Here is a 27,370-nt window from a genome sequence, read left to right as displayed (position 1 = left end):
AATCGAATAAAAAATTGTAAACTGAACAAAATGGAAAAAAACCCAGAAACATCAAAATAAATAATAATAATAATAATATAAATCGTTTGTATTTCATTACAAACCATAAGATTGCTAGCAACACAAACTATCTCTCACGTTTTTTGTAAGACTTTCTACACTGGATTTTCTATAACACAATTTTACTTCAAAATACACCCATAATTTAACGAATTTTGTGTTAATTAATACATTCTAAAAAGAATATTTAAAAGAAATAGCTCTTCAGAGATCAAATTTATAATTTTGATTAATTTAGTAGAGCTTGGCCGTACTTACATACAAAGTGACCGAAATTTTGTTCAGTTCCCCTATAATTTAGAAATTTCGCAAAGTCTTCTTGTTTGCGACATTCCGTTCCATGTAATACCGTTTTGCTACTAATTTAAATTAGTTCTTCATGAAAATTGAATAACTATTTTGCAATTATTTATAGCCTTTTAAGAACAGTTTTGAACTGATTTACGAATGTCCGGGAACAAAAGAGCTTTCAAATGAGTCGAATCTTGTTCCAGTTTCTATAAGAAAAAAGCTCTCTGAAGATTACTTTAATCTACTATTCCAAAGGAAAATGAACACGTTGTTTTAGCACTTTATTACTATTCTTAAGTGCTTCTATATAGTCGACTTTTCTTTATTTTGGTTCCTGTCACGACTGTTTGGTAATTTTAGAACATGAGGAGAACTGAGGAAAATAGTTGAGACAGGAACCAACACAAAGAAAAGTTGATAATGCAGAAGCACTTGAGAACAGTAGGGGGAAGTGGGGCACCTTTGAAATTGGAATTTTTCTCCTATATTTATGTGGAACTAAGCCATATTGTAATGTAATTTAGCTTCTTAATCTGTTTGTGCAACTAAATTATATCACGATAATGCCCTACGCACAATAACTTGTTTGTAAACATGTTTTTAAAATTGCCTATGTGAGTGAGCGAGATGACTAGATCGAGATTTCATTCACTCACATTGAAATGTCAAAAACATGTTTACAAAACAAAAGTTATTGTGCGCTGGGCACAAGGCTGAATTTTATTTAAAAATAGGTGAAAAATACCAATTTCAAAGGTGCCCCACTTCCCCCTAGAGTGCTAAAAAACATTCATTTTTCATTGGGATACAACCATTTCTCTTTTGAGAACCGAGACACTGGTGATACACTGAGAAAATAATTCTTTCGGACTACCCACTATTATTTTTTTTCTCTAAATAGTTAGAAAGATTTGTTTTTTTTTTTTGACGCCAGTGATCCACTTATCCTCTAATGATTGACCTTGAGATATTTTTAGAAGGAGTAATTCAAGGTCATTTGCGTATATAGACGAAGCGTTCATACTGATCACTCTTAAATCATGTTTAAAATAATTGGCTTTAAAGAAGATGCAGAGGAAGAGAAATGAAAGCTAAGTTATGGAGAGACACTTCGAAGATTAAAAGTCAATATCTGACTGTATTTCGACCACTCAGAATAAGAAACGAATTACTCGCAGTAGGTAAATTTTACAGGAGAGCGATTTGAAGCTGATATTTTACATACAGAGTATAGGATTTTTTACATTTAAAATCTATATAACTTTTAAAATAATTATTTTTCAAGTATAATATTCACAGGGAAGGTAGAGGGTATAAAAAAGTATCCAAACAGCGAATAAAACGATTTTTGTAAAAAAAAATCGAGTTGTTCAACTTATATTCTGAGAGGTCGATTTAAACCAATATCTAAATCGCCTGAAATTTTAAGAAATCATTAAATTCAAAAAACATAAATTGAACTTCCAGGAAAGTGGGGTGAAAATTTCGAGATATCAAAAATTAAAGGATTTATACATGTAAAATGCTTTCATTGTGGAATGCGAGCAAGAAAAAATGGGTCAATTTGAAGCAGAATCACATTCAATATAAGCAATATGTTTGATTTCAAGCGAAAAGAGGTATTAAAAATGGATTTATTGATCTCTCTCGTCAAGTTATTTGCTACAATGTTCCTACTTTTTTTTTGCTTCTTATATCAACGATGTCTCAAAGTCATGCAATTTAAGTGTTTCTTCGCAATTTGTCACTCTTTCCCCCTTCCATTCTTTTCCATTACATCATCAATTGTTTGTCATTTTTCTCCGCGTTGATGATGTTTTTTTTTCCAGCATCAGGAAGTTAAAAAAAAAACTTACACTGCAATCTTTTCATTTTATCAGTGTTAATTACATCCATTTTCAAGGATTGTTTTTTTCTGCTTAATATCATTAAGTTCGCATTTAGATATACGTGATTATGGACATTTTAGTAAGAAATTTAAGACACAAAGTAACTAGGTATAAGTTTTTTGTATAAAGGACTGATCAACTCCATAAAGTTTACAAAAGATTTTAGAGCTTTTTCCGCCTTTTCATAAAGGGCGAACGAGAATTTTTCAAATTCTGCGACTATAAAATTCTTGAGAATTCTTTGAGAAACATCCTTCCCTAATAAAAAGATTTCTTTAAATCTCTGAAAATAATGTAAAATTTTCAGATTTTATGATGACTTTATGACATTATTTAATTTGATTTAATTTGGAATTGTTCATTTATTATACCATGATAAGAAGGTAAATTACAGGTGAACATTTGTCACATTAAAAGTTTGTTTCTGATAAAACTTCTAAGTATTTCATGAGTCATCAAGAATTAATTGGGATGGAAAATTATATGATAATTGTCTGAAGAAAATTCACTTACAATTTATTAAATGTCTTGCTCTAGAAATTTAATTATAGCAATACTTTATGTGTTTCTTTTTTTTTGTTTGTTTATTTGCAGTCAAAGGAGAAGATGATGAAAGGTGTAAGAAGGGGCTGTGTTCGATTGAAGGGCGCTATTGTTGGCATCGATGATCAAGATGTGAATACGTTCACAATAACTGTTGATCACAAAACATTTCATTTCCAGGTGAGTTGATAACATCAATAAAGCAAAATTTCATGTGAATTCCAAATGAAATATTTAATTTCCAAATTTAAAAGCATCTTTGAAATGGATTTATTTAATGGTAGGGGAAAGTGCGGCGCCTTTGAATTGGGATATCTTTAAAATAGAGCTTTTTTCTCCTATTTATAAATGAAACTGGGTATTATTATAATATAATCTAGGCTAGTATGCACAGTAACAGCTGATTTATTATGCTTATTTATTAATTAATCAGAAAACCTCTGCATAAACACAGAAAATGACGTCCCGAAAGCTCTGTTAATAAATCCGTTGGTTTCCCCTATCCACCGCCTGACGGCAGGACTAACGCTGAGAAAAACTTGAGAGGTTTTTCAATTTACAGAATTTTGTACATTTTGAAGCATACAAGAGATTATTTTTTGGGTTTATTTTACGTCTTTTTACTGTGAGATGTTGAAAATCTTAGTAATGATGTATGAACATTTATTTTCTTTGTGGATTTCGCAAAGAAAGTGTTACTAATTTGTAGAAGAAAATGTGTATTCGTTTTTTGTAGCACATGACCCCTCTGGAATTTTCGTTGATAAAAAAAAGTAATGAATAGTCAGAAAATATTATAAATCAAGATCAGAATAAACGTAGAATTTGAAAATATTGATGAATTAATTGAAAGAATTGTTAAATCTTTGGTAGATAAAAATCAGTGCCTAATGCTTCGAAAAAAAAAGAAAATGAAAAAATAGAGGCGATTTTATAAAACATTACAGTAAATGTAATATATAAGAAGAAATCTGACCATTGTTTCTCAAATAAAGTCTGTGTTCACTAAATCTTTAAAAACAAAACTGCTAAAATCAAAACCTCTTTGGAATACGTAAAATTAATTTCCATTGCCTCCTTTTCCTTACAGTCCCAGGTTATTTTCACTTGATTAAAAAAAAATGAACATTTTTAAAGTTTCTCATCAAAAATGTTTTACTTGATTTTAAGGTGATCACCTGTAAAACTTTATAAGACCACATAAATCGTAATTTACTTCGTGAATTATATCAATTCCTAATGTTTTTTTCTACTTAATTTGACGATAATAAGTCTAACAAGTTCCTCTCGAGGAGCATGTTTATAAATCAAAATTTTTATTAGTTAATAAAATGTTAAGTACTGTGCATAAGAACACTTATTAATTTGAAGTTTAGCTTTCAACTGCCATTTTAATAAGAAACTTTTTTATAAATAAGTAAGTTGGTTACTGTGCATAGGTTTTCTTATTTATTAACGGTTACTTTATTAATTTATAAAATAAAACTTTATTATTATTATTAAATGGTTACTGTGCATACCCCCCTTAGTTCACCAAATTAATTATGATTTGTTATAAGTTATGCAAGCGATTGTGAGGAGGCGTCGACCTCAAGGCAGACCTAGGACAAGGTGGCTGAATCAAATTCAGAATCTTGCCTGGGAGCGCCTTGGGATCGAACCTGAACATCTTCCTGAAGTGAGGGAGGATCGACAAGCGTAGACTGCTAAATTAAAAACCCCATTTTTCAAGCTGCCCCAATTCAAAGGTGCCTCACTTCCCCCTATTGTGGTCCGAGGTATTTAAATGTGACAATTATTGGATTCAAAAAGATTATAAAAAAATAGGATAATATGAAATTCAAAGTTTTATAAAAACATATTCCAAACCAGCATGCAACTATACAAATTTCTATTAGGAATTTCAAAAAGTTTTCTAACTAAACTGAGGCGCGACATAGTTTTATTTGCTTATGTTTTTTTTATAGTCCTTATATTTTTTTTAGAGTTTTTACTAATTCGCCTGATCGGAACTATAAAAAACAGTTATAAGCTCCTGATTTAATTGTCAGAGTTATGCCCTAGACACATTTGCGACTTAAGCCGAGAGAGGAATTAGTGGAAAATGATGGAAATGTAGTTTGACGATTATTTCTAATATAATTACGCTAAGCCGTCTCTCGGCTAATCCTCAGGTCTGTCAAGGCCCTTTTAGATTCTGAATAGGGATTTGGAATGGTTTAGTTAAATTTTACAACTCTTCAAAATATTCTAATATCGTATAACCACCGCTAGAGGCGCTAGAACCGAAAATCGATTTTTGAAAATTCTTTATCTCGAAATCCCTTTCGATTTCGATGAAGTTTTAGTATGTTGTAGTTTAGGTCAAAACCTTTCCTGGCTATTTATAATTTCAGCTGCCATTTCTAGGCCTATCATGAGTTTTTATCTGATAAACGCAATAAGTAAAACAAAACCTTTTTAAACTCGGGTACGAGGCTTTTCCTTCATGAATTGGACTGCTTACTTTATCCGGATCGTAAAGTATTCACCAAGTTAATTTCTACCTTACTTTTTTCAAAAGTCTCTAGACTAGATCCTCGAGATCCTCAGTAAGGAAGTTATGGTGAGACAGAATTTTTTCGACCCAAAGGATATTAGTAGGAGAAGGCTTTGATCGTTCGCACATACGCTACCTTCCAAACACTTCATATTTCTCCCATATTCCTTTATGAATCTCACCTATGGCTATATATTTTAATATCCAGTCTTAAATCACACCTTCCCTGAAAAATATGAGAGTCTAGCTCCTTTTTCCTGGTTTCAGGAAGCAAAAATTAAAAACAGGTCCAAAACTGTAATTTTGCTGTGCAATATTTCATACGATTGTGCAGAATTAATATCACTTTTCTGAAAAACTACTATCACATGGGGTAGAGGGGTTATTAGGGTTCATATTTATGTAAAAACCTTTGGGCTGGAGGAAGCCGTTTTTGTGGGTGGAAGAAAATACCATTGAATCATTCCTAAAAACGATTTTTCAAAGTCAAAGGTTAAAAAGACACTAGAGACCGCATTTATCAAGCGAATTGTATCATGTTTGGGTTCGTTAGAAAGGTCTTGGAATTTTCTTTAAAACTGAACCGGTTCCAATCGGTTTTAAACTGGTAATGAACCGGTTCATAACTGATAAATAATTTTTATCCGAAAATCAATTCTATTACTTTTTTAACAATTTTGGAGAATATTTTGAATGATTTATGAATCGGTTCAAATCGGTTGAGAACCGGTAAATGGTAAGTGATACGAAAGTAGTTTTGAGGGATATTTAGCACCTAAGTCACGAGTTCGAGCATTTCGCAAAGCCTGGGACGCTTTGCCACCCCTTTTCTTATTGCAGTTTTTTTTTGTACTTGTCCATTGTTGTTAAAGTACTATAAGAAATTTCATAAACACTTGTTTGTTTGGAATTATGTTCTAAAATGTGTGTTTCTTGAATATATATCCGTCATTTGCATTTTTATTGCTTTCTGATCCATTGCACTTTATTGTTTTGTGGACTAGGCTAGAGATGCCGATGAGCGAGAAAAATGGGTTAGTCGCTTGGAGGATACGATACTGAGACATGGTAACCGTAGTCGAGGTATCTGGGAGCCACAGAGTAGTTTTCATGGTTCGACAAATAGTTCAATGAAGCAACGTCCAAACTATCTTCAGGCTTTCGATAGGAAAGTGTCTGAAGCCGATGCATATCTTCAATTGATAATTGATCAGACAGCCAGCATAGAGCAGAGAATTTCTAATATTGAGGATGGTGAGGAGAGAGATAAGTGTAAGGTGGTTCAAGAACAGGCAAATGCCATGTTGGATCACATTAAACACTCAATTGTTCTACTTCAAATTGCAAAGGTAAAGCATTTCAACAATGTATAGTGGTCAGGGGGGAAGAGGGGAGACTAAATGTGGGTAATCAATTGAGGAAATTGATTTTTTTTTTCTTGCTCTGTCCTCTCTGTCTCATTGCAGAATACAGCTCATCCCATCAATGGGGTATATCAGGGACCGACTAATAAATTGGAGACAACGATTGACGTTGGTGAGTGATTTATTGTGTCATCATTTCATTACACTTCTCTTTTACCATCTCAAACTCCCTCTCGAAAACTGACGACTATCATATCGGATGATATTTAATTATCCATCACCAGAATAGATTGATGCGATATAGTTTTCTCTTCCATAAATATCTTACTTTGCAATTTCAATGGATTGCAACACGCACTTATGAGAGAGAGAGAGAGAGAAAAAAAAGCAAAAATAACGAAAAGCATTCAATATTCCAACACAGAAAATGATTCAATTACGAGCAGAGAATTATCCGGATGCATAAATTAGTGCGAGATGGTTGAAATTACATAATTTAATTGCTAATGGAAAGACGCTATGCGAAATTTTCATAGAGCAATTTTGGCGTTCATTTATAACACTTGTCCTATAAAGACGAGAAATGAGGACGATGATTTTGCAGAATATTCGTGATTTTCACCAATGAGAACTTTGGTTTTCAAGTAAAATTTTTCAATTTTCACTTATTCAAAGTGTTTTTTTTCGTTTAAATTTTCATTGGAAGATAGATTAGCCGCAGAGGTATTATTTTAGTGTGTAAAACAGGTTTTTGTTTTCCCACAATATTCTCTATTGATTTTTTTTAGTTTACAAAATAATTATAACTTGTGCTACATTTCGAGGCAAGTTTTCATTTGCATGACAATTTTTGCGAAAATTTATTTGAAAGTCAGCTTCAAAAAGACCGCAGAGAAAGATATTCCGTAATAATATGAGTAATTTAATTTAATGTCAAAACAGACATGAATAGCTAAAAAAAAAGTATGCATACTTTGTAACAAGTTTTATTTAAATAATTTAATAACAAATATACTTTATTTAATCGCAGCATTAAATTTATTACTGATAATGCACGCCTGACAATTCAATCTTCTTTGATTAAATTAAAAAAAAAAAACAGAGCTTAAATATTTTCACAGTCATTTATGGGGTGGAAGTTTTGAGATCCAATTAACTGAGGTTTAATGAGAAAAAGCGAAAAACAAGCGTATTCCCTTGCCATTGTCCCCATTCATTGTCCTATCTGATATTGATGAATGATTTAATTTCATGTTGGAAATAAAATTGTTTCAGTTGATTTAAATCTGGTTGGGATTAAACCGTTTTTAATACTTGTTGAATGTAAGCAGCTCAGTTTATTCTGATTCTAGAGATCTAGCGTCTGTTGTCATTAAAACTTAAACATTGTTTGTGGGAAGTTAAGGAACGTCTAGCCCCTTAAAAAATACAGAAATATGAGATATCTACATACCCGATTTAGAAGCCTTTTAAAACCCATAATTTATGCCCCTCCCCTTTAAACCTGATTGAAATAGAGGAGTAGTCAAAGAACTTAATACTAGAATTAAAGTTAATTTATCGGATCATAACCGATTGGGACCGGTTCAGGAATTGAGGAACTTGTCAGGAATTCCAAAACCTTTCCAACGAATCCAAATTTGTCCCAATCTCTTTAAAAATACGCTCTCTACCGCATTTGGAACGTTTGATTTTGAAAAATTTATATATCCGTTTATACATATTAAAAGTGCTTAAATTTTTTTTTTGAAAAAAATATGACAAATAAATAAATCGAAGAAAATTTCGCGGTTAACATCCGATTAGAATGGGTTCAAAATTCTCCAGAATTTAAAGACCTTTCCAATGAACTTATATTATTTGCTTTAATCAGTTAAAAATTATATATTCAGATCCTTGAAAATCGCTAGGAGGGATAGGGGTTACTGTCGTATCTATGTGGATGAAATGTCCATTAAAATAATGTCTTAAACCACATAACGCAAGAAGAAAACATGTGGGTGGGGTAGAATAGCCTAAAGGCAGAACAGGGGCCCATCAAACCTAATAAAAAGTGAAGATATTTTTCAGTTTTCCTTGTAAAAATTTTGCAGATATTGCACCGCGACTTAAACAAATTTGTTCGTAGTTCTTGTATTATTTCGGCGAACATTATAAAATACGTATTTTAGATAGATTTTTATGTACGATTTCGTAATATATCAGACTGATAAGTCAATTCTCTTTAGGAAAAAACTTGCTAAGAGTCTTCAGTACCTCTATGCAAAAACGTATGGAAAAATAAAATGTCGATAGGCCGCTGGGCAGAATCACATTGATAGTGAAATGCTCACCGTATTTTGTTACGCATTTTCATTGCAATTCTTACGCAAATTCTCGATTACCGTATTACCTTATCGCATACTCGGTGGCACTAGGTGAAAATAATATAAGAAAATTGAAGAAATAAAACGAAAATTCGATAAACGGTGAGCAAAAAAAATTGCACGATTAATTTCTCTTACAGTTTTTTGTACCCACCGTTTATCGAATTTGCGTTTTATTTCTTCAATTTTCTTATATTTTTTCACCTAGTGCCACCGAGTATGAGATAAGGTAATACGGTAATGGAAAATTTGCGTAAGAATTGCAATGAAAATGCATAAATTAACGAAATACTGTGAGGCTACGGCGAGCATTTTTTGTCAATGTGAATCTGACTTGATTCCAAAAGTATTTTATTTTAATAACTCTAATCAACAAGAATGACTATTCGATTCATCTGAAGCGCGAGAAATCAAATAATAAGATTGTGGCCAGTGCTGTCCAAAAACCCGAACGCCAAAGTTCCAATTGGATCAAAATCCCGAAAATCTAAAATTCTGAATGGGTCAAAATCACGAAAAGCCAAAATCCCGAAAATCTAAAATTCTGAATGGATCAAAATCTCGAAAAGCCAAAATCCCGAAAATCTAAAATTCTGAATGGGTCAAAATCTCGAAAAGACAAAATCCCGAAAATCTAAAATTCTGAATGGGTCAAAATCACGAAAAGCCAAAATTCCGAATGGGTCAAAATCACGAAAAGCCAAAATCCCGAAAAGCCAAAATCCGAAAATCAAAATCCTGAAAAGCCAAAATCTCGGTTGGGTCAAAATGGATATACGTGATGTGTTCAAAAATCTATTTTGTTCCCTTCAGAGTAATCCCCCTCAGATATAAGAACACTTGTACTTGAGCTTTTACCAATCCTCGAAGTCTTTCTGATATCTATTTTATGATATGGCGTTGAGCTCTTCTGGCAATGTGATCTTTTTCTCCTAAATCATGACACAATGTAATATTTTAATGGGTGTTTTCAGTTCTGGGAACAGGAAAAGCCTGGGTGCCAATTCCGGTAAAAACACTGCCTGAGGCATGATTACGGTTTTGTTTTTGTTTTTGTTTTTTTTTAGTCAAAAAGTCACTAATAAATAAGGATGTGTAAATGAACTTTCGGAGAAAATTTCGCTTCTAGACGTTTCAAGTCCAAAACATAAAAAAAAATGTATGGAATGAGCCAATCAATATGACGATAATCTCAGAAATTTCTTAAATAGTTACTCAACTATTTTCCATAATAATTTTCCTTACTGCTTCAACGTTTTAGTCGGTTTTTGATGTCTAAAGCGAGCATAATCACTAACATGTTCTAGGCTTTTTGTGAAGAATCTATATCACTTTTAAACTTTATTTTTGCTCAAAATAGACTCGATAAATGCCATAATTAACATTTTAAATGCGTATTTTTTTTTATTTCTCTTTTTATAAAAATTTTAATAGAGATTCTTTGAACAATTTTTCATTAGCAAAAAATGGCCGGGGACAGCAGGACTCCAAATCAGTGAAAATTTCATAGGAATTGACTCTAAAACTTTAAAGAATTCGTTAAATAATTCTACCGGCCGACTTGAGGGCACTTTACCTTATAAAGTTTTAAAAGAAATCCCAATTGGAGAAGGTTTAATTAGGCTATACTACTCAAATTCGCAAAATTATAATTATAAAGTAAAGACTGACTATATGGACACAAGTTTCAATGTATTGAAAATGTATACTGTTCTCTCTGTGAAGTTCAAGCAATAACATCCTTTTCTGTGCACAGTAAAACTTTCAGACATGTTAACTTTGGGTAGTTTGCTATAACTTTTCCAATAAATTTCATGTTTGTGTTTGTATTTGATAAATAAATATATAGCGTAAGGTTCGGTGGTTTTGGTTTTTGCGTTGCAAATTAGTACTTTTAATCTGTGAAATGTGACACTTTTTTAAAGTTATAATAGGTAATTTTGAACAGTAAGAAAAATGCCATTATTTTTGTAATATGATTTAAAAGGTATTTCAAAACCTATTCAAAATTGCTTAAGAAGATTAGCAGCTACGCAAAAGAATTTGAGATAAAAAAGTAGTCGCTTGTTTATAACCGATTGGAATTAATTCTGTATTTTTAAGTTTTTAAAGATCTGCAACATTACGAGCCTGCAAACTCTCTATAGCAATTGCCCTATAGCAATAACCCTTGCCCTATAGCAATTGTCGTATCAGGCATTTTATTAAATTTCATTATAACAAAATCTTGTCATAATGGACAAAACATTTCACGCTTTATCAATGATTTTTGAATAAGAATATATCGGGTCCCGGTCAAAATCCCGAACGCCAGAATCCCGAAAGCCAAAATCCTGAAAAAGTGTCAGAGCTACTCCCACGATTGTACCTGCGCTTGTTGGAGGCAAAGGGAAATCTTCTGCGTGTCTTAGGAAATTATTCTAAACATTTTCCTCCATATAATTTCATCCCTTTCAGGATTTTGAAAATTCGGGATTTTGGCTTTCGGGATTTTGGCTGCCACCGGTATAAACATATGCCGAAAATTTCATGAAACTTCGTAGGGTGAATGGTGGAAAGCGAGACACTTAAGAAAAAGTTCAATTTCAAATGCATTTTTAAACTGATTAAATATATATTTTTTAGCATTTTTTTGTATCATGGGATTCTTTGACATATATTTTAACAGAATCTTAACAGTTGTTATTAAATATTGCAACCCAATAATCGGAAAATTCTCGGAAATTAAAAAATAACTATTTTGAAAAGATGGACAAAATTTTGGAAAGTTGGACAAAAACTTTTGGAAAGTTGGACATAGTGATATTAACCCATTCAGTCAATGTACCAGAAATACTTGAGATAGATTGTTCATATTTTGGGATTTGTTTCCTACAGTTTAATAGATGGATTTTTTGAAAAGAAAAAAAAATTATCTATTATGGGGGCACGAGGATTCGACCTCAAACACACGTCTTAACGGTCACTGAATTTAAATTCTGTGCATTAATTCATTACCAACTCTATTGCTTTACATAGAGTAACTATCCAAGAAAACAAATTGGCAACCAGAATTTAAATCAGGAAAGAGGAAAGAGGCCAATTTTAATAAATTCGACGGGATGTCGAATTTTCCGTCCGCCATTTTGAGCAAAAATTTTGCATGACCTTCCACGAAGCAAGAAAACAATAACAAAATGTATTTTCATCTCTGTCGAACTATTTTTCCCAAGTAATTGAAGAACTAAAGTTAGTAAAAATCCATTCCCGACAGCAATTCGAGTATCAGTTGCCCAGGAATAAATCATCTAAAATCACTCAATTTGTGTATGATGTATAATACTATGGTAAGGAATGGGTTAATAACAAAATATCATACAAAATATGTAGAAAATCAAATGTTGAGGGTTTTCTCTGTATATTTGCACATTTGATGGTTATGCCAATTCCTCCTTTATGTCCGGGTAACAGTTGAGGAACGCTAATTATCAAGAACTTCCTGGACGTTCAACCAAAAAGAGGTTCTGTAAATTTCACATACGTCTCGCGCTGTCCAGCAGTCATAGTTTTAAAGCCGATGCAATTTTTAGCACATTTAAATTCCCCATCCGTCCAAATCCTTTTCCACTTGCTTTGGGAGTTCTGTAGTGGCTCCTATTTGTCTTTCTCCAGGAGTTTTTGCGATATTTACTACCCACTCTATCAGTCTTCGGAATCTGGAAATCTTTGCAGTCTTTTCCAGGAGATTTTCACCTTATCAGCTGCTATAACTGCTGCTAACTGCTGTTGTAACTATTTCTCCGGATACTTAAGGATCTTTGTCGTTCTTGTTAACATGGTTTCACTGCATAAAACCACCAAATTCATTCACGAAATCAACGTGTCCAAGATTTCATAGAAATTATTTTGAAAGAAATGCGATATTAAATCACTTTTCTATCCTTTTTAAATGTAATATTTCACAAATATTTTTTATTCACCTTCTAAATGGATGTATGTCCTTCGATTTTCACTGCGGACTTAACAATATTTCACAAATTATGCCGAAAAATCAAACAGAACACTTTGATATTTTCCTAGCAACTTCCATAAGAAACAGAGAAAATGACAACTACCGTGTCAAGGTTATGAATATCACGCATGCCATACCTTTTTTAAAATTCTTCTTGCAAGTCACTTTTTGATTGTTTAATAACGACTTTTGCATTTTTAACTTCTCAAATAATAACAAAATTAGGTTTAATAATCTTTTTATCGAAAATTTAAATATTTAATTGATTTATTATCAAGTTTTTAAAGAGGTGTCTCGCATTCCACACTGCTTTGTCCAACTTTTCAAACTGTCTCGCTTTAGGCAAATGACCCTATATTCCTTCCCCTCCAAAAATCTAGAAAAACTGTTATAAGTTTTGGCTTTCTAATTCAGACTTCCCCCTTAATAGGTTCGTTTCTGAACTAAAATCTCTTTGATGTCTGTTATAATCTTCCCAAGTGTATCTCAGCTAAAAGAAAATACAATGAAATTTTCAAATTGAAGGTATAAAGAGGCTTTTTATTTAGAAAAATCTTTTCAATTAAGATTTTTTTTAATTAAAAAAATCTTTTTTTGGAAAGTTTTGAGATATTTTATGAATCAATTTAAGTTGATTGTAAACAGAGAAGCGTATTACAGAGTATAACCACTTTTATGAAACTTGGAAAATATTCAAAATTTTGAACATGTTATTTTTGCATCATGACTATTCCCAAGAAGCAAAATAGCTGTCTTATAGAACCAAGTATTAGACAAGTCTTTTAGTGCACTTTTAAAAGACTTAAAGTGAAAATTTTCTGTTGAAATTCCTATAGCAGCTCTTAAGATCCTTAAGAGTGCGCCACTTTACTTATAGTAATCTCAGTGATGGAAGCAAGAGCGTTATAAGTAAATAAATAGGTTTTTGGTTCTATAGTGCCTTACTTAAGGAATTCTACAAGACTATTTTAAGAAAAAATTGCTGCTTGGGTTGGATCCCTAATCACTTTCATTCATGCAATCAATTAACTGCAAGATCAATTTATTAAATATTGCTCTATAAAATTTCTTTATAGAGCAACCGCCAGATTTGCCAATTGAGACAGGAATTGCATTTGGTTCTGAATGTCTCGAAGGTGGTAGTCGACAATCAGTTCAGCATAATTTTGAATGTAAGAGGTTTTTTTTGTGTTAAAAAAAAATTATGCAGAATGCAGTAAAAATATGTAAATTTTCCCATCCTGTTAATAATATCTAACAATGTTGTTTGCAGCTGCAACAGCTCTCAATCTTTTAGTGCCAGAAACATCATATTCCAGCTCCGAGGGTGAGGAGGATTTTTACGATGCTAATGAGGATATTCTGACCTGTAGTCAGGGAAATAGTCCTACATAGTAAGTTTGTAATTGTTGGCTTTTTTTTTGCTTTAGCTTTATAGCTCTAGTTTTCTGCGAAAATACACCGCGATATTTGGTTGTGACACTGGGAAATTCGATTGGTGACTTTTAACATCTTTTACTCATGCGCAAATAATGAAGGAATAGCAGGGGAGAAACGTGTGGGAATTTTCTTTGGTAAAAAAAAACACAGTACTGTATATTGTGAGATTTCTAGTGCCTGATATATTTTTTTGGTCTGATTTTTCTAGTAAATTTTTTGAGAGTTCTAATTTGGAGTTTTGATGTGTGATTTTGTGAAATAATAGGGCGTCTTTGTGGTGGAAAATGTTGAGGAGACACTGAAGGCAATCAAGGAGGGGCGACTCTGAAGGGTTGAAAATTGTGTTTAGATGGAGAGGAAAAGCTTTAGGGAGACATTTCAAATATTTACACTGTGTTGTTAGACTGTGAGAAAAAAGGGGGTACAGAGAGAGAGATTAGTTTTGACCAAAGAAAAAAAAACCAATCAGAGGATAATTAATGTAAAGAAGAATGTGATATGTTTCGAACATTGTCGGGGAAATTTTTTCGTCGAAGCAGGTTCCATTTTTTTGCCTTGTGGAGAATTTTTCCGGAGGAATACTTTTTGTCTGAAATGTGTGCCATTTTTTTCTCGTTGTCTTGTATAGCAATACACGCTCCTTCAGCGATTCTGTTGATCCAGAAGTTGCGCCGAATTCAAGGAATGTCACGGACAAGGATGCAGATAATTCCACGTCAACGCCATCGCATGAGCGAAAGAGATTGGGTTCAAGGCTTCCAATTTGTACAGACGGCAGTTTGGACTATGACGGTAGGGGGAGATTTTTACTCAGACCTAAGACGTACGAAGATTAGTTTGATTATTATTATTATTATTTCTCCTTTGGTGTAAATAATTAATTTCCAAAGCTCTGTATGAGGATGAGTCTGATGATGATATCTCGATGGAATCGCATGGTTCTGTTGTGACACATTTGCTGTCACAGGTGAAGATTGGAATGGATCTGACCAAAGTTGTTCTCCCAACATTTATCTTGGAGCGTCGATCGCTACTAGAAATGTATGCTGACTACTTTGCCCATCCGGATCTCTTTATCAAAATTGCCGATCTCAAGGATCCACGTGATAGAATTGTGCAAGTAGTCAAATGGTATTTAAGTGCATACCATGCTGGAAGGAAGAGTAGTGTTGCCAAGAAGCCATATAATCCCATTTTGGGTGAAGTTTTCCAGTGTCACTGGAATATTGCTGAAAACAGTGAGTTTTTTAAGAAAGAAAAAAAAAGCCTTCAGAGTAACTTCTTAGAAGCTTACTTTGCAGATGAACAAGTTGACAATGAACCAGTGTCTGACGGTCCAGTTCCATGGTGTACCAAAAATCAATTAACTTTTGTGGCTGAACAAGTATCTCATCATCCTCCAAGTGAGTACCAATAAACCTATTCTAGAAATCAATAAAATACACAGCCTCATACGGTGCAGACAAAGGGGTGATTCATTTTGATAAAGCTTAGGCAATTCTTTTGCAAGACTTAAGAATAGAGTTCGTAAATTTCAAGAAATTTCATGAATTTCCGCCTAAAGTAGGTGGAGACTGCTGTGAAATTTCTGAAATTTTACCATATCTACTTAAGAACCGTTGTGAAAAGTTTAGCTAAATACGGGAAATCTTGAGAACAGTTTTTTGAAATTCGCGAAACCTTGAAAGAAAGTTTCACAAAAACAATAAGAGTGGTTTCAAGAAACAAGAGAAACTTGTAGAACAGTTTCACGAAAGCCGAGAAACTTTGAGAAAAGTTTCGAGAATCACAGGAAACCTAAAGGAGATCACGAGATTCAAGGTAGCTTAAGAACGGTTCTACGAAAATCGAAATATGTTGAAAAAGCAGTTTCACGAAACCCGAAAAACTCTAAAAAAAAATGTTTCACAAAACAAGAAAAACCATAAAAACTATTTCACGAAACCTAAGAAACTTTGAAAAAAAAAATTACAAATCCCTAAAACACCATAAAAATCGTTTAAAAAAAAAAGAAAAATCTAAAAGACAGTTTTAGAAGAGCACAGAAACCTTGAAAAAGATTTCACGAAAACCGAGAGGCCTTAAAAAGAAGTTTCATGAAACTCAAAAAAAACCCTGAGGCCGGTTTTACGTTGCAAGAGCAATCTTGAAATTATTTCGTGAAACTCGGGAAACCGTGAAATGAGAGGTTTCACAAAAACCAGATAAACCCTAATGGCGTCTACAAATGAAAGCAATTTTCGTCAAAACTTGCCCTAAAGCTTAAGAACTGTTCTATTAAAATAGAAAAAAAACGTTGAAAAACGGTTTCTGAATCTCGAAAAACTCTAATAAGGATTTCACAAAAAAAAGAAAGACCTTAGAAACTGTTTCACAAAATCTGAGAAACCTTAAAAAAAAGATTTTACGAATCCCATAAAAGCATAATAATCGTTTAAAAAAAACAGAAAAAAATCGAAAACGGTTTAACAAAAGCACAGAAACCTTGAGAAAGATTTCACGAAAACCGAGACACCTTTAAAAAAAAAAGCTTTTCCGAAACTTGAAAAAAAACCCTGAGGCCGGTTTTGCGATGCAAAAACAATCTTGTTACACAATAAACCACGGCAGGTTTATTGTTACTCTATAAAATCTAAATCAGAAGAACCGGTTCCGACCAATGTAGGGCGACCATTCTTGACGCACGCTACACTACTGACTTCTACTTACTTGACGTTACTACACTGTCATACTCTGCCATACCCCACCTAGGCCTGGTTCTGGACCGAAGTAAAAAACTACTTCTCCACGCAGGGAATTTCACGGGAGTTGGGACAATATGTGTACAATCTTGAGATACTTTCGTAAAACTCGAGAAACCTTGAAAAAAAAAGGCTTCACGAAATCAGATAAACCCTAACGGTTTCTACATACTAGAAGCAATTTTCGACAAAACTTACTTTTTTAAAATATTTTGACGATTCTGCCCACAAACTTTCTTTAAAAAAGCTTTAAAAATTCTTCTATTGAGTAGAATGTAGAGGCCTTATGAACGGTTTCACGGAACTTCAGAAACCATGAGAAATGTTTCATACAGTTGTTAGAGAAACATTGAGATGGGGCGAAATCCGAGAAACCTTAAAAAACAGTTTCCACAAAACGTGAAATACCTTAAAAAAAAAAGTTTCCATAAAACCAGAAAAAAACTTTGAGGATAGTTTTGCCAATGACGTTTGATGACCTAGAATGTTTCGCAAAATGTGTGAAGTGAACCTTTGAAAATAGGTTTCACTCGAGGTTGCATAAAACCCCGAAACCTATCCCAAAACCCGAAACCTTCGGAAACATTCGTGAAACCTTAGAAAACTCGATAGAAAGGTATCGTAGAACTCTGAAAAACTTGGGTTCTCTAGAAATCCGAGGAAACTAAGAAAAATTTACATAAATATAGAAAACTTCAATGGGTTTATGAAAAATGCCGGTTAAACATTGCAAAGTTTTGGAAAACTTTGATTAATCTGAAGTTGTCGCGAAATCTTAAATTGTTTCGCGAAACGAAGAGGAAAAGTTTCGTGAAATGCAATGAATTAAAAGTTTTCGCAGAGTTTGAGAATTCTTAAGAAGATTTCCAAGAATTTGATAAAAGCAGTAAGCGAAATTAACCTTAATGGCTCCGGCACACCTTTTAGATTAAGAAAATTTCATGAAGTCGAATTTCGGATCCATTTCTTTCTCACATGTTTTGCATATGTCTATCTCATTCTTTCGCACTCTTCTTCTTCTCTTAAACATCACTCCAAATTCAATTTAGCTCAATCGAATTTGGTATGCGAAAGAATGAGATAGTCATATGCAAAACATGTGAGAAAGAAAGGGTTTCGAATTTGGAGTTCATGAAATTTTCCTGATCTAAAAGGTGTGCCGGAGCCATAAGGAACACTTTGCTTTCAAATTTAATACCTTTCCTATAATTTTTTTTTAAAGAATTCTTCAAAATGTTTCGAAAAATCCGGAGAAATTTTCTGGTTTTGCTGATTTCGAGGATCCCTAAAAAATATTTCGCGAAACAAAAGATACATTACGAGTTTTCACCAAAAATAAGAAACATCAAAAAGATAGCGCAAAATCCAAAGAGTATTGTCGCTAGCAGCAAAAGAAGGCTACAGTCAATACAATTACATTGGCTGCAGCTCTTTCTGCTGTGAGTGACTCATTTTGAAGATTCATAGGAATCTGAAGAATCTTATAAAACTATCGCGAATTTCAAGAAGCATTGAGAAAGGTGCTGCAAAACCGGAAACTTTGAAAATGTTTCACAAATCCCGTAAAATAAGAATCATAAAACACTTTTGTCAATAAGATAAAGAAAATGAATAACCCCTTGGTGCAGGCTCTCTGTAAGTTTATTTAAATTGATTTTATTGATTTTCCGTCTCACATCAGACATTTCTCGGTGAGATGAGCTGAAACTTCATCTCACGCAATTGACTTTTCTAACCAAATTGTTATTGGATTTTGTCTAAACAATTAATCACCGTAATTTCGAGAGGAAAATGCGCGTGTATTTATAAAATTCCCAGTTATATAGAAAAGCATAATGAACAACGGAAAATGATGCTAATGTGATTTTTGAATGATTTTGAAGAGGAATGGAAAATACAAGCGTGAGGAAATTGCCATTATCTTGTTTAACTTGTTCAAAATTGAATTTATGATGATTTTTTTGGATGTGAGGAGTACATTTAGCCATTGAGGAAGTTGTCTGTTTATAAGGCTTTTGAAAGAGAAAGGAAAATAGATGGTGGGAAATTCAGAAAATTCTCAAATTTACTACTTTACCCATTTTCCTCATTTTCACTTAATCAAACCTTTTGAATTTAACTTCAATTTCCATTTTTCTCCTCCAGAAAATACTCACAAGAGCCCTAACCGTGCTATCACACTAGGATTTTTTCAATTTGTAAATTCAATTTAATTTTCAGATGAGTTGTTCCTATGCGTTATTTTGCAGTAAAAATCAATTGAATTGATAGATTTTCGCTTATTTATTGATATAAACTAATACTTGGCCCACCAAAACATGTTTAAACCTGCTAAAATAGCATAAATGTGGTTGCTCAATTAAATTTAAATTCAGCAAATTAAAATGTTAAAATTGCTCATTTCATTAATTTCAATTTTATTGGAATTATAGTCTTTTGCTAATTAATTATTATTTGTGGCCAAAAAATAAAATAAGTACAATGATTAGTGATAAACTTCTATGCGAGTGACTGCTTCAGTATCGGGAGTAATTTGCTGAGTTTCTCCAAAGCAATTCGAAGGAGAGTGTTGTGTCAATAAATTGCACTTGGGATGACTTCATACAAATTTTCAACAAGACTGTATGAGAGTCTCTTCATGAGCCTCCTTGCCTATAACCCTTTCTTCTAGCTTTGGGAATTCTTTTGCATAACAGATGACTTATAAGACAATTTAAGTACTATCACACATTTTCCAGAGTCATTCACAATCAAAAATCTCGCGGCACTATTTAAAATTGAGCAAATTTCTTGCAAAATGTGTCCCGGCTGTAAGAATTTTCAAGTAAATTCTAGAAATCTTATAATGTTCAATTGGCTCAATTGAATTTAAAATTAAATTGTGAAAATCCTAGGGTGGTAGCATCGTAAGATTATGGCCTATACAATACACACTAGAACAATTTATATCCATATTGAAGTAAATTCCCTAAATTCCCTACGTTTTTCTAGAAAAAACACTTCAATATGGACATAAATTTCTCTAGTGTATATGGGCCATTAGATCTTGACAATACCAAAAATGTATAGCGTATAGATATCTGTCTTTTCTAGGTTTTACGAAAAATTTAATGAAAAGGATTTTTTCGAAGGAATGTGTTGTTAATTGAATTAACATTTGAAAGGCTGTCAGTTAGGATTTTAAATAATTTTGAATTTCATTGGAAAGGTCTATTAGAATTGGGAAGGGTTATTTGGAATAGATATAGGCATTCGCCATTTTGAGTCAAATATTGCATTAGACAAGACGGAAATTTTGTAAGTAAAATTAAAGAAAATATTTTTAAATATCTAGCTAATCATATTGCAATTTATTAGGATTCAAAGGAAAAGGATTAGGTCAAGGACATAGGAATTTGTGTAGGAGAAGCAGATAGGCTTTGAAATATAAGTTTTCTTTAATTTGGGTTATTCATGGATAGGACTGACGCCTTGTTAATTTTTTTATAGCCAAAACTTATTCCGCTGTAGAAATTCTGAAATTCTGTTGGGAAAATAAAATTTGTTTGGAAAAAAAATACAACAGAATGCAAATTGCAATATTTGAATGTCCCGAATGTCCCATTATTACAACCAGTGATAAGCCCAGATTAGCTTATGGTACCTGAGATTCTTTACATGTAACCTCGAAATGTGTGAAACTCAGTGTTCTTGCAACTCGCAATGTGTGAAATTTCGATTGTGAGTTGAATTTTGGGGGTAAAAAATCGCGTTGAGTAAATTGCTCTTGTCGGTCGAAATGGATAAAATTCAAAAAGTTTGACGCCAGTTTGAATGTAAGTGAATGTAGTAAAACAAAAAAAAAACAAATTTTAAAAATAAATATATTATTATAATTCTTTGATACATATACTTAAGGGGTTATGCCCAGCGCACAATAATTTTTGTTTGTAAACATGTTTTGAAAATTTCCCATGAGAATGAATGAGATGACTAGATCTGGATCTCACTCACTCTCATTGAAATGTCAAAAACATGTTTACTAAACAAAAGTTATTGTACGTTGGGCATTACGTGGGTCAAAATTTATAAAAAAAACAGCAGATTTTGTTGTAATTTCTTTTCAATATAATAAAAAAATATTATTAATTCAAGCTCTTAGGTATATAAAAGTACAAAATTCAAACTATATTTCCTGAAATTTTCATTTAAAAATTTATCCTGTATGAGGAGATGTCCTCCTGTGGAGACATTTTTGAAAAAAAAAACATACTTTTCGGAGGACAAGATTTCTCGGAATTGGTTCATTTGGAAACCAAAAAAAACCCTGTAACCTACTTGATGAGTTAAACTAGTCTTTGAACGAAGGAATTTTCAAAAAATGAAATTTGAATTTTTAAGAAAATTTCATACACAAAAATACCAGTTTTGACGTGTTTTACGGCGTTATCACACTTGCACATTAAAATTTTAATGTGAATCACATTAATTGTCCCATGTGAGCGTCCAAATATGTTATTTGTATCTTTGAGTCACTTAATATTTAGGGTTTTTCTATTTATTGATAAAAAAGTGGACTTGGTCTGCAAAAATAAGTTTAAATTTACCTAAAGCAAAAATATTTTTCACATTAAAAAATTAAAGAGAAAATCGCATTAATTTTTCGCATTAATGCTATAAATCAATTTATATCAAATTTTGCAAGCAAAGTCTGCCTTTTTATCAACAAATAGATCAAATTTTGAATATAAAATGATTTAAACACACAAATTACACATTTCGACTCTCACCAGCGACAATTAATGTGAATCATATTCAAATTTTAATGTGCAAGTGTGATAACACAGTTACACTATGTTTCGTTTTGTAGAATATGGAATACGTTTTGATCAAGTGAACATAAAATTTAAGGATTAGTTGAACTTATCAGCTAACAGAAAATATTTGATTTTTGGACTTTAAATGGAGCAATTCCGAGAAAACTTCTTCACCGAAAAGTATATGTTTTTTTTTCCAAAAAAATCTCTAAAAATATGGTTTCAATTACTAAATTTTAAATGAAAAATTTAGAAAATATAGGTTATGTTAATGTTGTACTTTTAATATATGCCTAAGAGCTTAAATTAATTTTTTTTAATATGCTGAAAAAAATTGAGCAATTATGTTTATTTTTACAGTCTTCTTGATCCACGTAACCCCTTAACTATATGAAAAGTATGTTTTTTTTTTCCAAAAAAAAAAATCTCCAAAAAATGTGGTTTCAATGACTAAATTTATTAAAAGTTTTTAAAAGATGTTTGAGACAATATTTAAATTATTTCACAAAATTGTCGTTTGCCTTTCCATACGATATTAACCAATTGCATTAAGCACTTCAATCGATAACACTATTAGATCATATGTATCAGGCCATTTAATAGGAGATTAATTTCTTCTCAACCATATCATACTACGAGCAATTTACTTATAGAACATTATCTTAGTTTCTGGTTTTAAAGTAGGGCATTGAAAGTTTTAAGGTAAGGCATTGCACCTCAATGCCCTCCCAGCGCTGCGGTCCTGTTCCCTACGCTCGTGCAGGAAAAATTCTTAATGGACATAAATTTCTCTAGTGTGTAGAGACCTCAAGTGAAGAACATTAATTAGGAGGTCAAAAAATGACCGTTTTTCGCGTTTTTTTTTAAGAGAAGGAAAATACAATGTTTCATGAATTTTTTGGCATAGGGGAAGGCTTTCAGACTTTGCCCATTCTCTGGCTTCGAACATTTCATATTTTTTTCCATGTTTCTTTAATGACTCTTTGAGCTAATAGTTGATACATTTTAATAGCTAGTCTTAAGTCACATATTTCCTGAAAAATAGCTAAGATTCATTTAAGGTATATGGGTTTTCCCGGTTTTCCCATATGAAGTGTTTGAAGCAAGAGTATGAACGAAGCCTCAAAGCCTTTCTCTACAAATTAAATCACTGAGAGAAATCCGAAAAAGTTAAAATAACATTTCGGAAATGTTAATTTTACTCTGCAGTATTGATCCGAAATCGGTGTAAATATAATGCTTTTTAAGTGTATCAGGGGTTAAAGTTACCCTTTTTCATGTTAATTTTACCCTTAAAAAGGTGTAAAATTAACATTAAAAAATATTGATATATTTTCACACCTAAAAAGTGTTAAAATTATGAAGAAAAAAGTTAATTGCATCTCCGTTTTTTTCTCAGTGATTGTCTAAACATTTTTTTACAAAAAAATATTATAAAATGGCGGACTATTGAGTAGTTTTAAGCTATTAAAATAAATCTTTCAGTCAAAAAGACCTTACCAAATGAACAAATTCTAATCTCAATTTCTTTTATTTCATTGCATGTGATTTTGAAAAAAAAAAAAAAAAACAAACAAACAAAAAACGAAAAAAATAGTATCAGCTTTCTATGCCGAGCACTATGCGAAAAAGATATCCTTCTCGGCCCATGTGTGGACTAAGTCAAAATTCCTGGGCATCTCAATTGGTGTCCACAACATTGGCCAGGGCATTGTAACTTTGTGCGACTTGAATGAGGAGTACATTGTGACATTTCCCAATGGGTATGGGCGTTCGATTCTCACTGTGCCGTGGATCGAATTGGGCGGCACAGTGACAATCTCATGCCCTCGCACCGGCTACCATGCCGACGTGGAATTTCTCACGAAGCCCTTCTATGGTGGCAAGAAGAATCGTGTCACAGCTGAGATTTTTGCTCCGGGCGAGAAGAAGGCCTTCGTGAGCATTGCTGGAGAGTGGAGTGGAGCCATGGAGGCCAAATGGAATGATGGCTCAAGGCATAAGCCAGAGGTTTTTGTTGATGTCAACAGCATTCCCATCTTCCATAAGAACGTAAGGCCCATTGCTGAGCAGGATGACAACGAGAGTCGCAAGGTGTGGAAGGAAGTTACAGCTGGACTCAAGTTAGTATGCCATTTTTTTGTTCATTCATTCTTTTTTTTTCTCAAGCGCTATCTTATCAAATATTTGAATGGGTGATTTTGGTGTCAAAAGGGCAAATAACTGAGAAAAGGTAATAAGTTGGGAGATTGATAAGAAAACATTGTGACGCTGGAAGCAAAGGCAAAAGGCAAAAGTTAACGCCCAGAAGTGAGTGGTAAAATGTTGTATAAATGGTTGAATAAGTTTCTTTTTATCAGTCATTTGCATCTTTATGCAAAAAAAAGGAACTTCAGTATCGTACAAAGGATCATAATGGAAAAATTTCTTAAATTCACCAACATTTTATGAGTTCACATTTTGACCGACACCAAAATCTAAAGTACTCGTTTAATCAGAAACTACACAGAACTTCTATAAAAGCTATTATTTAAAAAAATATTATGCGTTATTTTAATATAGAACCTTTTGGGTAAACCTTTTAGAACTCATCTATGACTACCAAAAATTCTCTGAATCCTAGAATGTTACTGTTTAGTGAAAATTTCTTAGATATAATTTGAAAACTTCTTAAATACAAGAAAAATACGCGAGCGTAAAATGCTTCTATTGGAAACATATTAATCCAAATGGAGACAAGGGAAAGTTTCTAATTGGAGACAAACAGTGTAAGTGAAACCGCGAGGAAAGGCGTCAAAAACCTTGTTGAGTTGCTCCTGAGTGCAGGATTTGTTCTTATTCCTGGTCTTTTCTCCTTTCCCATATAAGTAAAACAATATGAAAATCTCTCCTAAAAATCATATTTCCGGAGTTTCCTATTGAAGTTTTTGCAGACACTTCAGAAAAAACCCTTTTGTTCACGAAATAGGTAATTATTTCATTTGAAATCTTCACGTACCATTAACAATAAAGATTAGCACTTGATTTAACTAAAATTAGCCAGAAATGTGACATTAAATGTTTAACAAAACGAATAAACAACAGTCACTTTATTGTGTTTTCCTTCATTGAAAAACATGGTCGATCGACGAAAAATTCAATGGTGAAAAGGTACACTTTTAATTTTTCTGAGAAATTAACAAATTAAAATTTGTGAGTATGAATGGATTTTCGTTTTATTTGGAACAAAATTAAGTAAATTATTAAAAATGTGGTATAGGAAATATATAAATATAGTAATTTAGTACTGTATTTATCATAAAAACAGTGACGTTTCCATTTGGAGTAGCGAAAAATTTCCATTTGAAGCAGGTTTTAAATTAGCTTAATTTACCCTAGTAGTAAATACATCAAAATTTTAGAATATTATCGGTTTTGTTCAATATAATTTAATTTTGACTTAATTTGGTCTTAAGTCTGTTGGAAGTGCTATCGTAGTTTGCACGGATGTCAACCTTCTGAATGTCCTACTATTCAAGAGGAAGGGATGCCTTCAGCTCATCGACACTTTACTACTTTTTAGTCCTAACCTTGACCAACAAAATGCCTCTTTTGGAGAAGTCAAACGATTTTGCATCCAAGAATTGTGGAGGTCATTGTTTTCCCAAAATGAAGTGCGAAAGTAATAATTTGTCTTCAAGGAAGTCCAGACCTTCAAATAAGATGGTCCTTGATTTCCGGTGGTCATTCGAACGTTCAAATTATCGTATGATCTTTCCTTCAGATAGACACAATTATTTTGTTTCCTTTCCTTTGAGGTCCTTTAACAATATTTATTCCATGGTTATTTGCGATCTATGCGTCTCAGAGATCGTTTGTTTGCAGATATGACGCAGATTCTGTTCAATTTGCTTCTTAACTTTAAGAACGATGACTACCGATGAAGCAATTTTTTTAGACCTCCACCAAAGCATTTTAAAATTCTACTAGTATCCCTGTACCAAGTTATGTTTCGAAAAATTTAAAGTTTAAATACATTCAGGATTTTAAAGAGCCCTAACCATAGCTGCTTCCGCATTTCCTGCAAAATATAGCGACATTAAATTGTCACGTTTGAGTTCCATTACGGTTTAAAAAACTTCTACAAAATATTATCGAAAATGCTTTTGTAGGTTTTTAACATTGAACTAACTCTATGCAAAATGTGAAACCGCTGTCACCAGCGGTTTGACAGCTATGCGCTCTGAAAGTCGTTGCATTTTTTTTTCAGCCACCCTGTAGGGTAAGTGTGCCAAATTTCGGCATAGTTGCATATAAGCACCGAAGTCCTAAGTTTGAAATGCAATATTTTTAATTCATATTGATATTTTTTGTTACATCCTTTTCGGAAAGGTTGTGTGGAACCTTGAAAACTAGTTTATCATCTTTGTTTTCTTTAAATCACTTCCTAAAATATTGAAAAATTAATAAAAATATTGGCATTGCGTTGGGTAGTATTCCGGCCACTTTGTATGAAATACCGGCCACCTTTTTTCTGACCAACTTTTTTGTGACGTAACGGATAGAAAATTTCAAAACGTCAAACGGAACGAGTTTAATACGTTTATATGACCCACAAGCCCTGAGATCTTCCGCGTAATTTGTCCTGAAGACCTGAAGAGTAGCCTCTCAAATTTACGCGCAGATTCCCGTAGCAATTTGCCCTACCTGAACTTTTCCAAGGCCTTTCCCACATCATATTTTTCATAGAAGCGATGGTTTTTTCTCTGGACATTGTAGAACTTAGAAATTGAAAAAAAAACATAAAATGAATAAGAAATTTAGGAAAGCAAAAGATATTGCCGGAATAGGCAACACTACCTCACCGGAGAGACGCTCACAAAGTATATACTTTTTTACGCGAAATACAGGATCCAGCTGGGAAATTTTACCAGAAATTTAAAGATTGATTCACTATTAACATAAACAGAAACAATCTTTAATGAAAATTAATCAATTTTTATGAAAAACACCTAAGGAAAACCTGCACTTCACCACAAATCACAAGACTGCTAGAAACACAATCGATCTGTCACATTTTTTATAAGACTCTTTTCACACTGAGTTTTTACAACGCAATTTAAATTCAAATTATACCTAAAATTTAACGGTCTTTGTATTAATAAAATGAATAAATATTTTAAAGCAAAATGAATTCATTGACTATTCGAAGATAACATACATAATTTTAATTAATTTATTTTCATGGCCGAAATTACACTCAGAGTGGCCGAAATTAGAAGCTGGCCGAAATTTGGCACACTTCCCCTATATAAAATAGTTTATTTTGAAATTTATTTTCATTACTTCTGGACCTTAAAAAAAAACATAT

The 27,370-nt window shown here is 32.6% G+C and overlaps 1 protein-coding gene across 4 annotated transcripts in view; it reads left to right on the top strand.

Annotated features, from left to right (window-relative positions):
• LOC129803980 (oxysterol-binding protein-related protein 9) overlaps nucleotides 1-27,370 on the top strand; it is a 44,574-nt gene that overhangs the window by 16,515 nt on the left and 689 nt on the right. Inside the window, exons 2-10 of one of the 4 annotated variants that reach the window (XM_055850887.1) lie at nucleotides 2,835-2,963; nucleotides 6,327-6,671; nucleotides 6,789-6,858; nucleotides 14,120-14,215; nucleotides 14,317-14,437; nucleotides 15,112-15,275; nucleotides 15,374-15,721; nucleotides 15,785-15,886; nucleotides 23,618-24,143. In XM_055850887.1, coding sequence (XP_055706862.1) covers nucleotides 2,835-2,963; nucleotides 6,327-6,671; nucleotides 6,789-6,858; nucleotides 14,120-14,215; nucleotides 14,317-14,437; nucleotides 15,112-15,275; nucleotides 15,374-15,721; nucleotides 15,785-15,886; nucleotides 23,618-24,143 — 1,901 coding nt within the window. Of the gene's footprint in view, nucleotides 1-2,834; nucleotides 2,964-6,326; nucleotides 6,672-6,788; nucleotides 6,859-14,119; nucleotides 14,216-14,316; nucleotides 14,438-15,111; nucleotides 15,276-15,373; nucleotides 15,722-15,772; nucleotides 15,887-23,617; nucleotides 24,144-27,370 lie in introns of all 4 variants that reach the window. The other 3 variants (XM_055850885.1, XM_055850889.1, XM_055850888.1) reach the window with 3 other exon arrangements.

Source organism: Phlebotomus papatasi, chromosome 2 (genome assembly GCF_024763615.1).
Source record: "Phlebotomus papatasi isolate M1 chromosome 2, Ppap_2.1, whole genome shotgun sequence".
Lineage (NCBI taxonomy): Eukaryota > Metazoa > Arthropoda > Insecta > Diptera > Psychodidae > Phlebotomus > Phlebotomus papatasi.
This window is presented reverse-complemented; position numbering and strand designations above follow the sequence as displayed.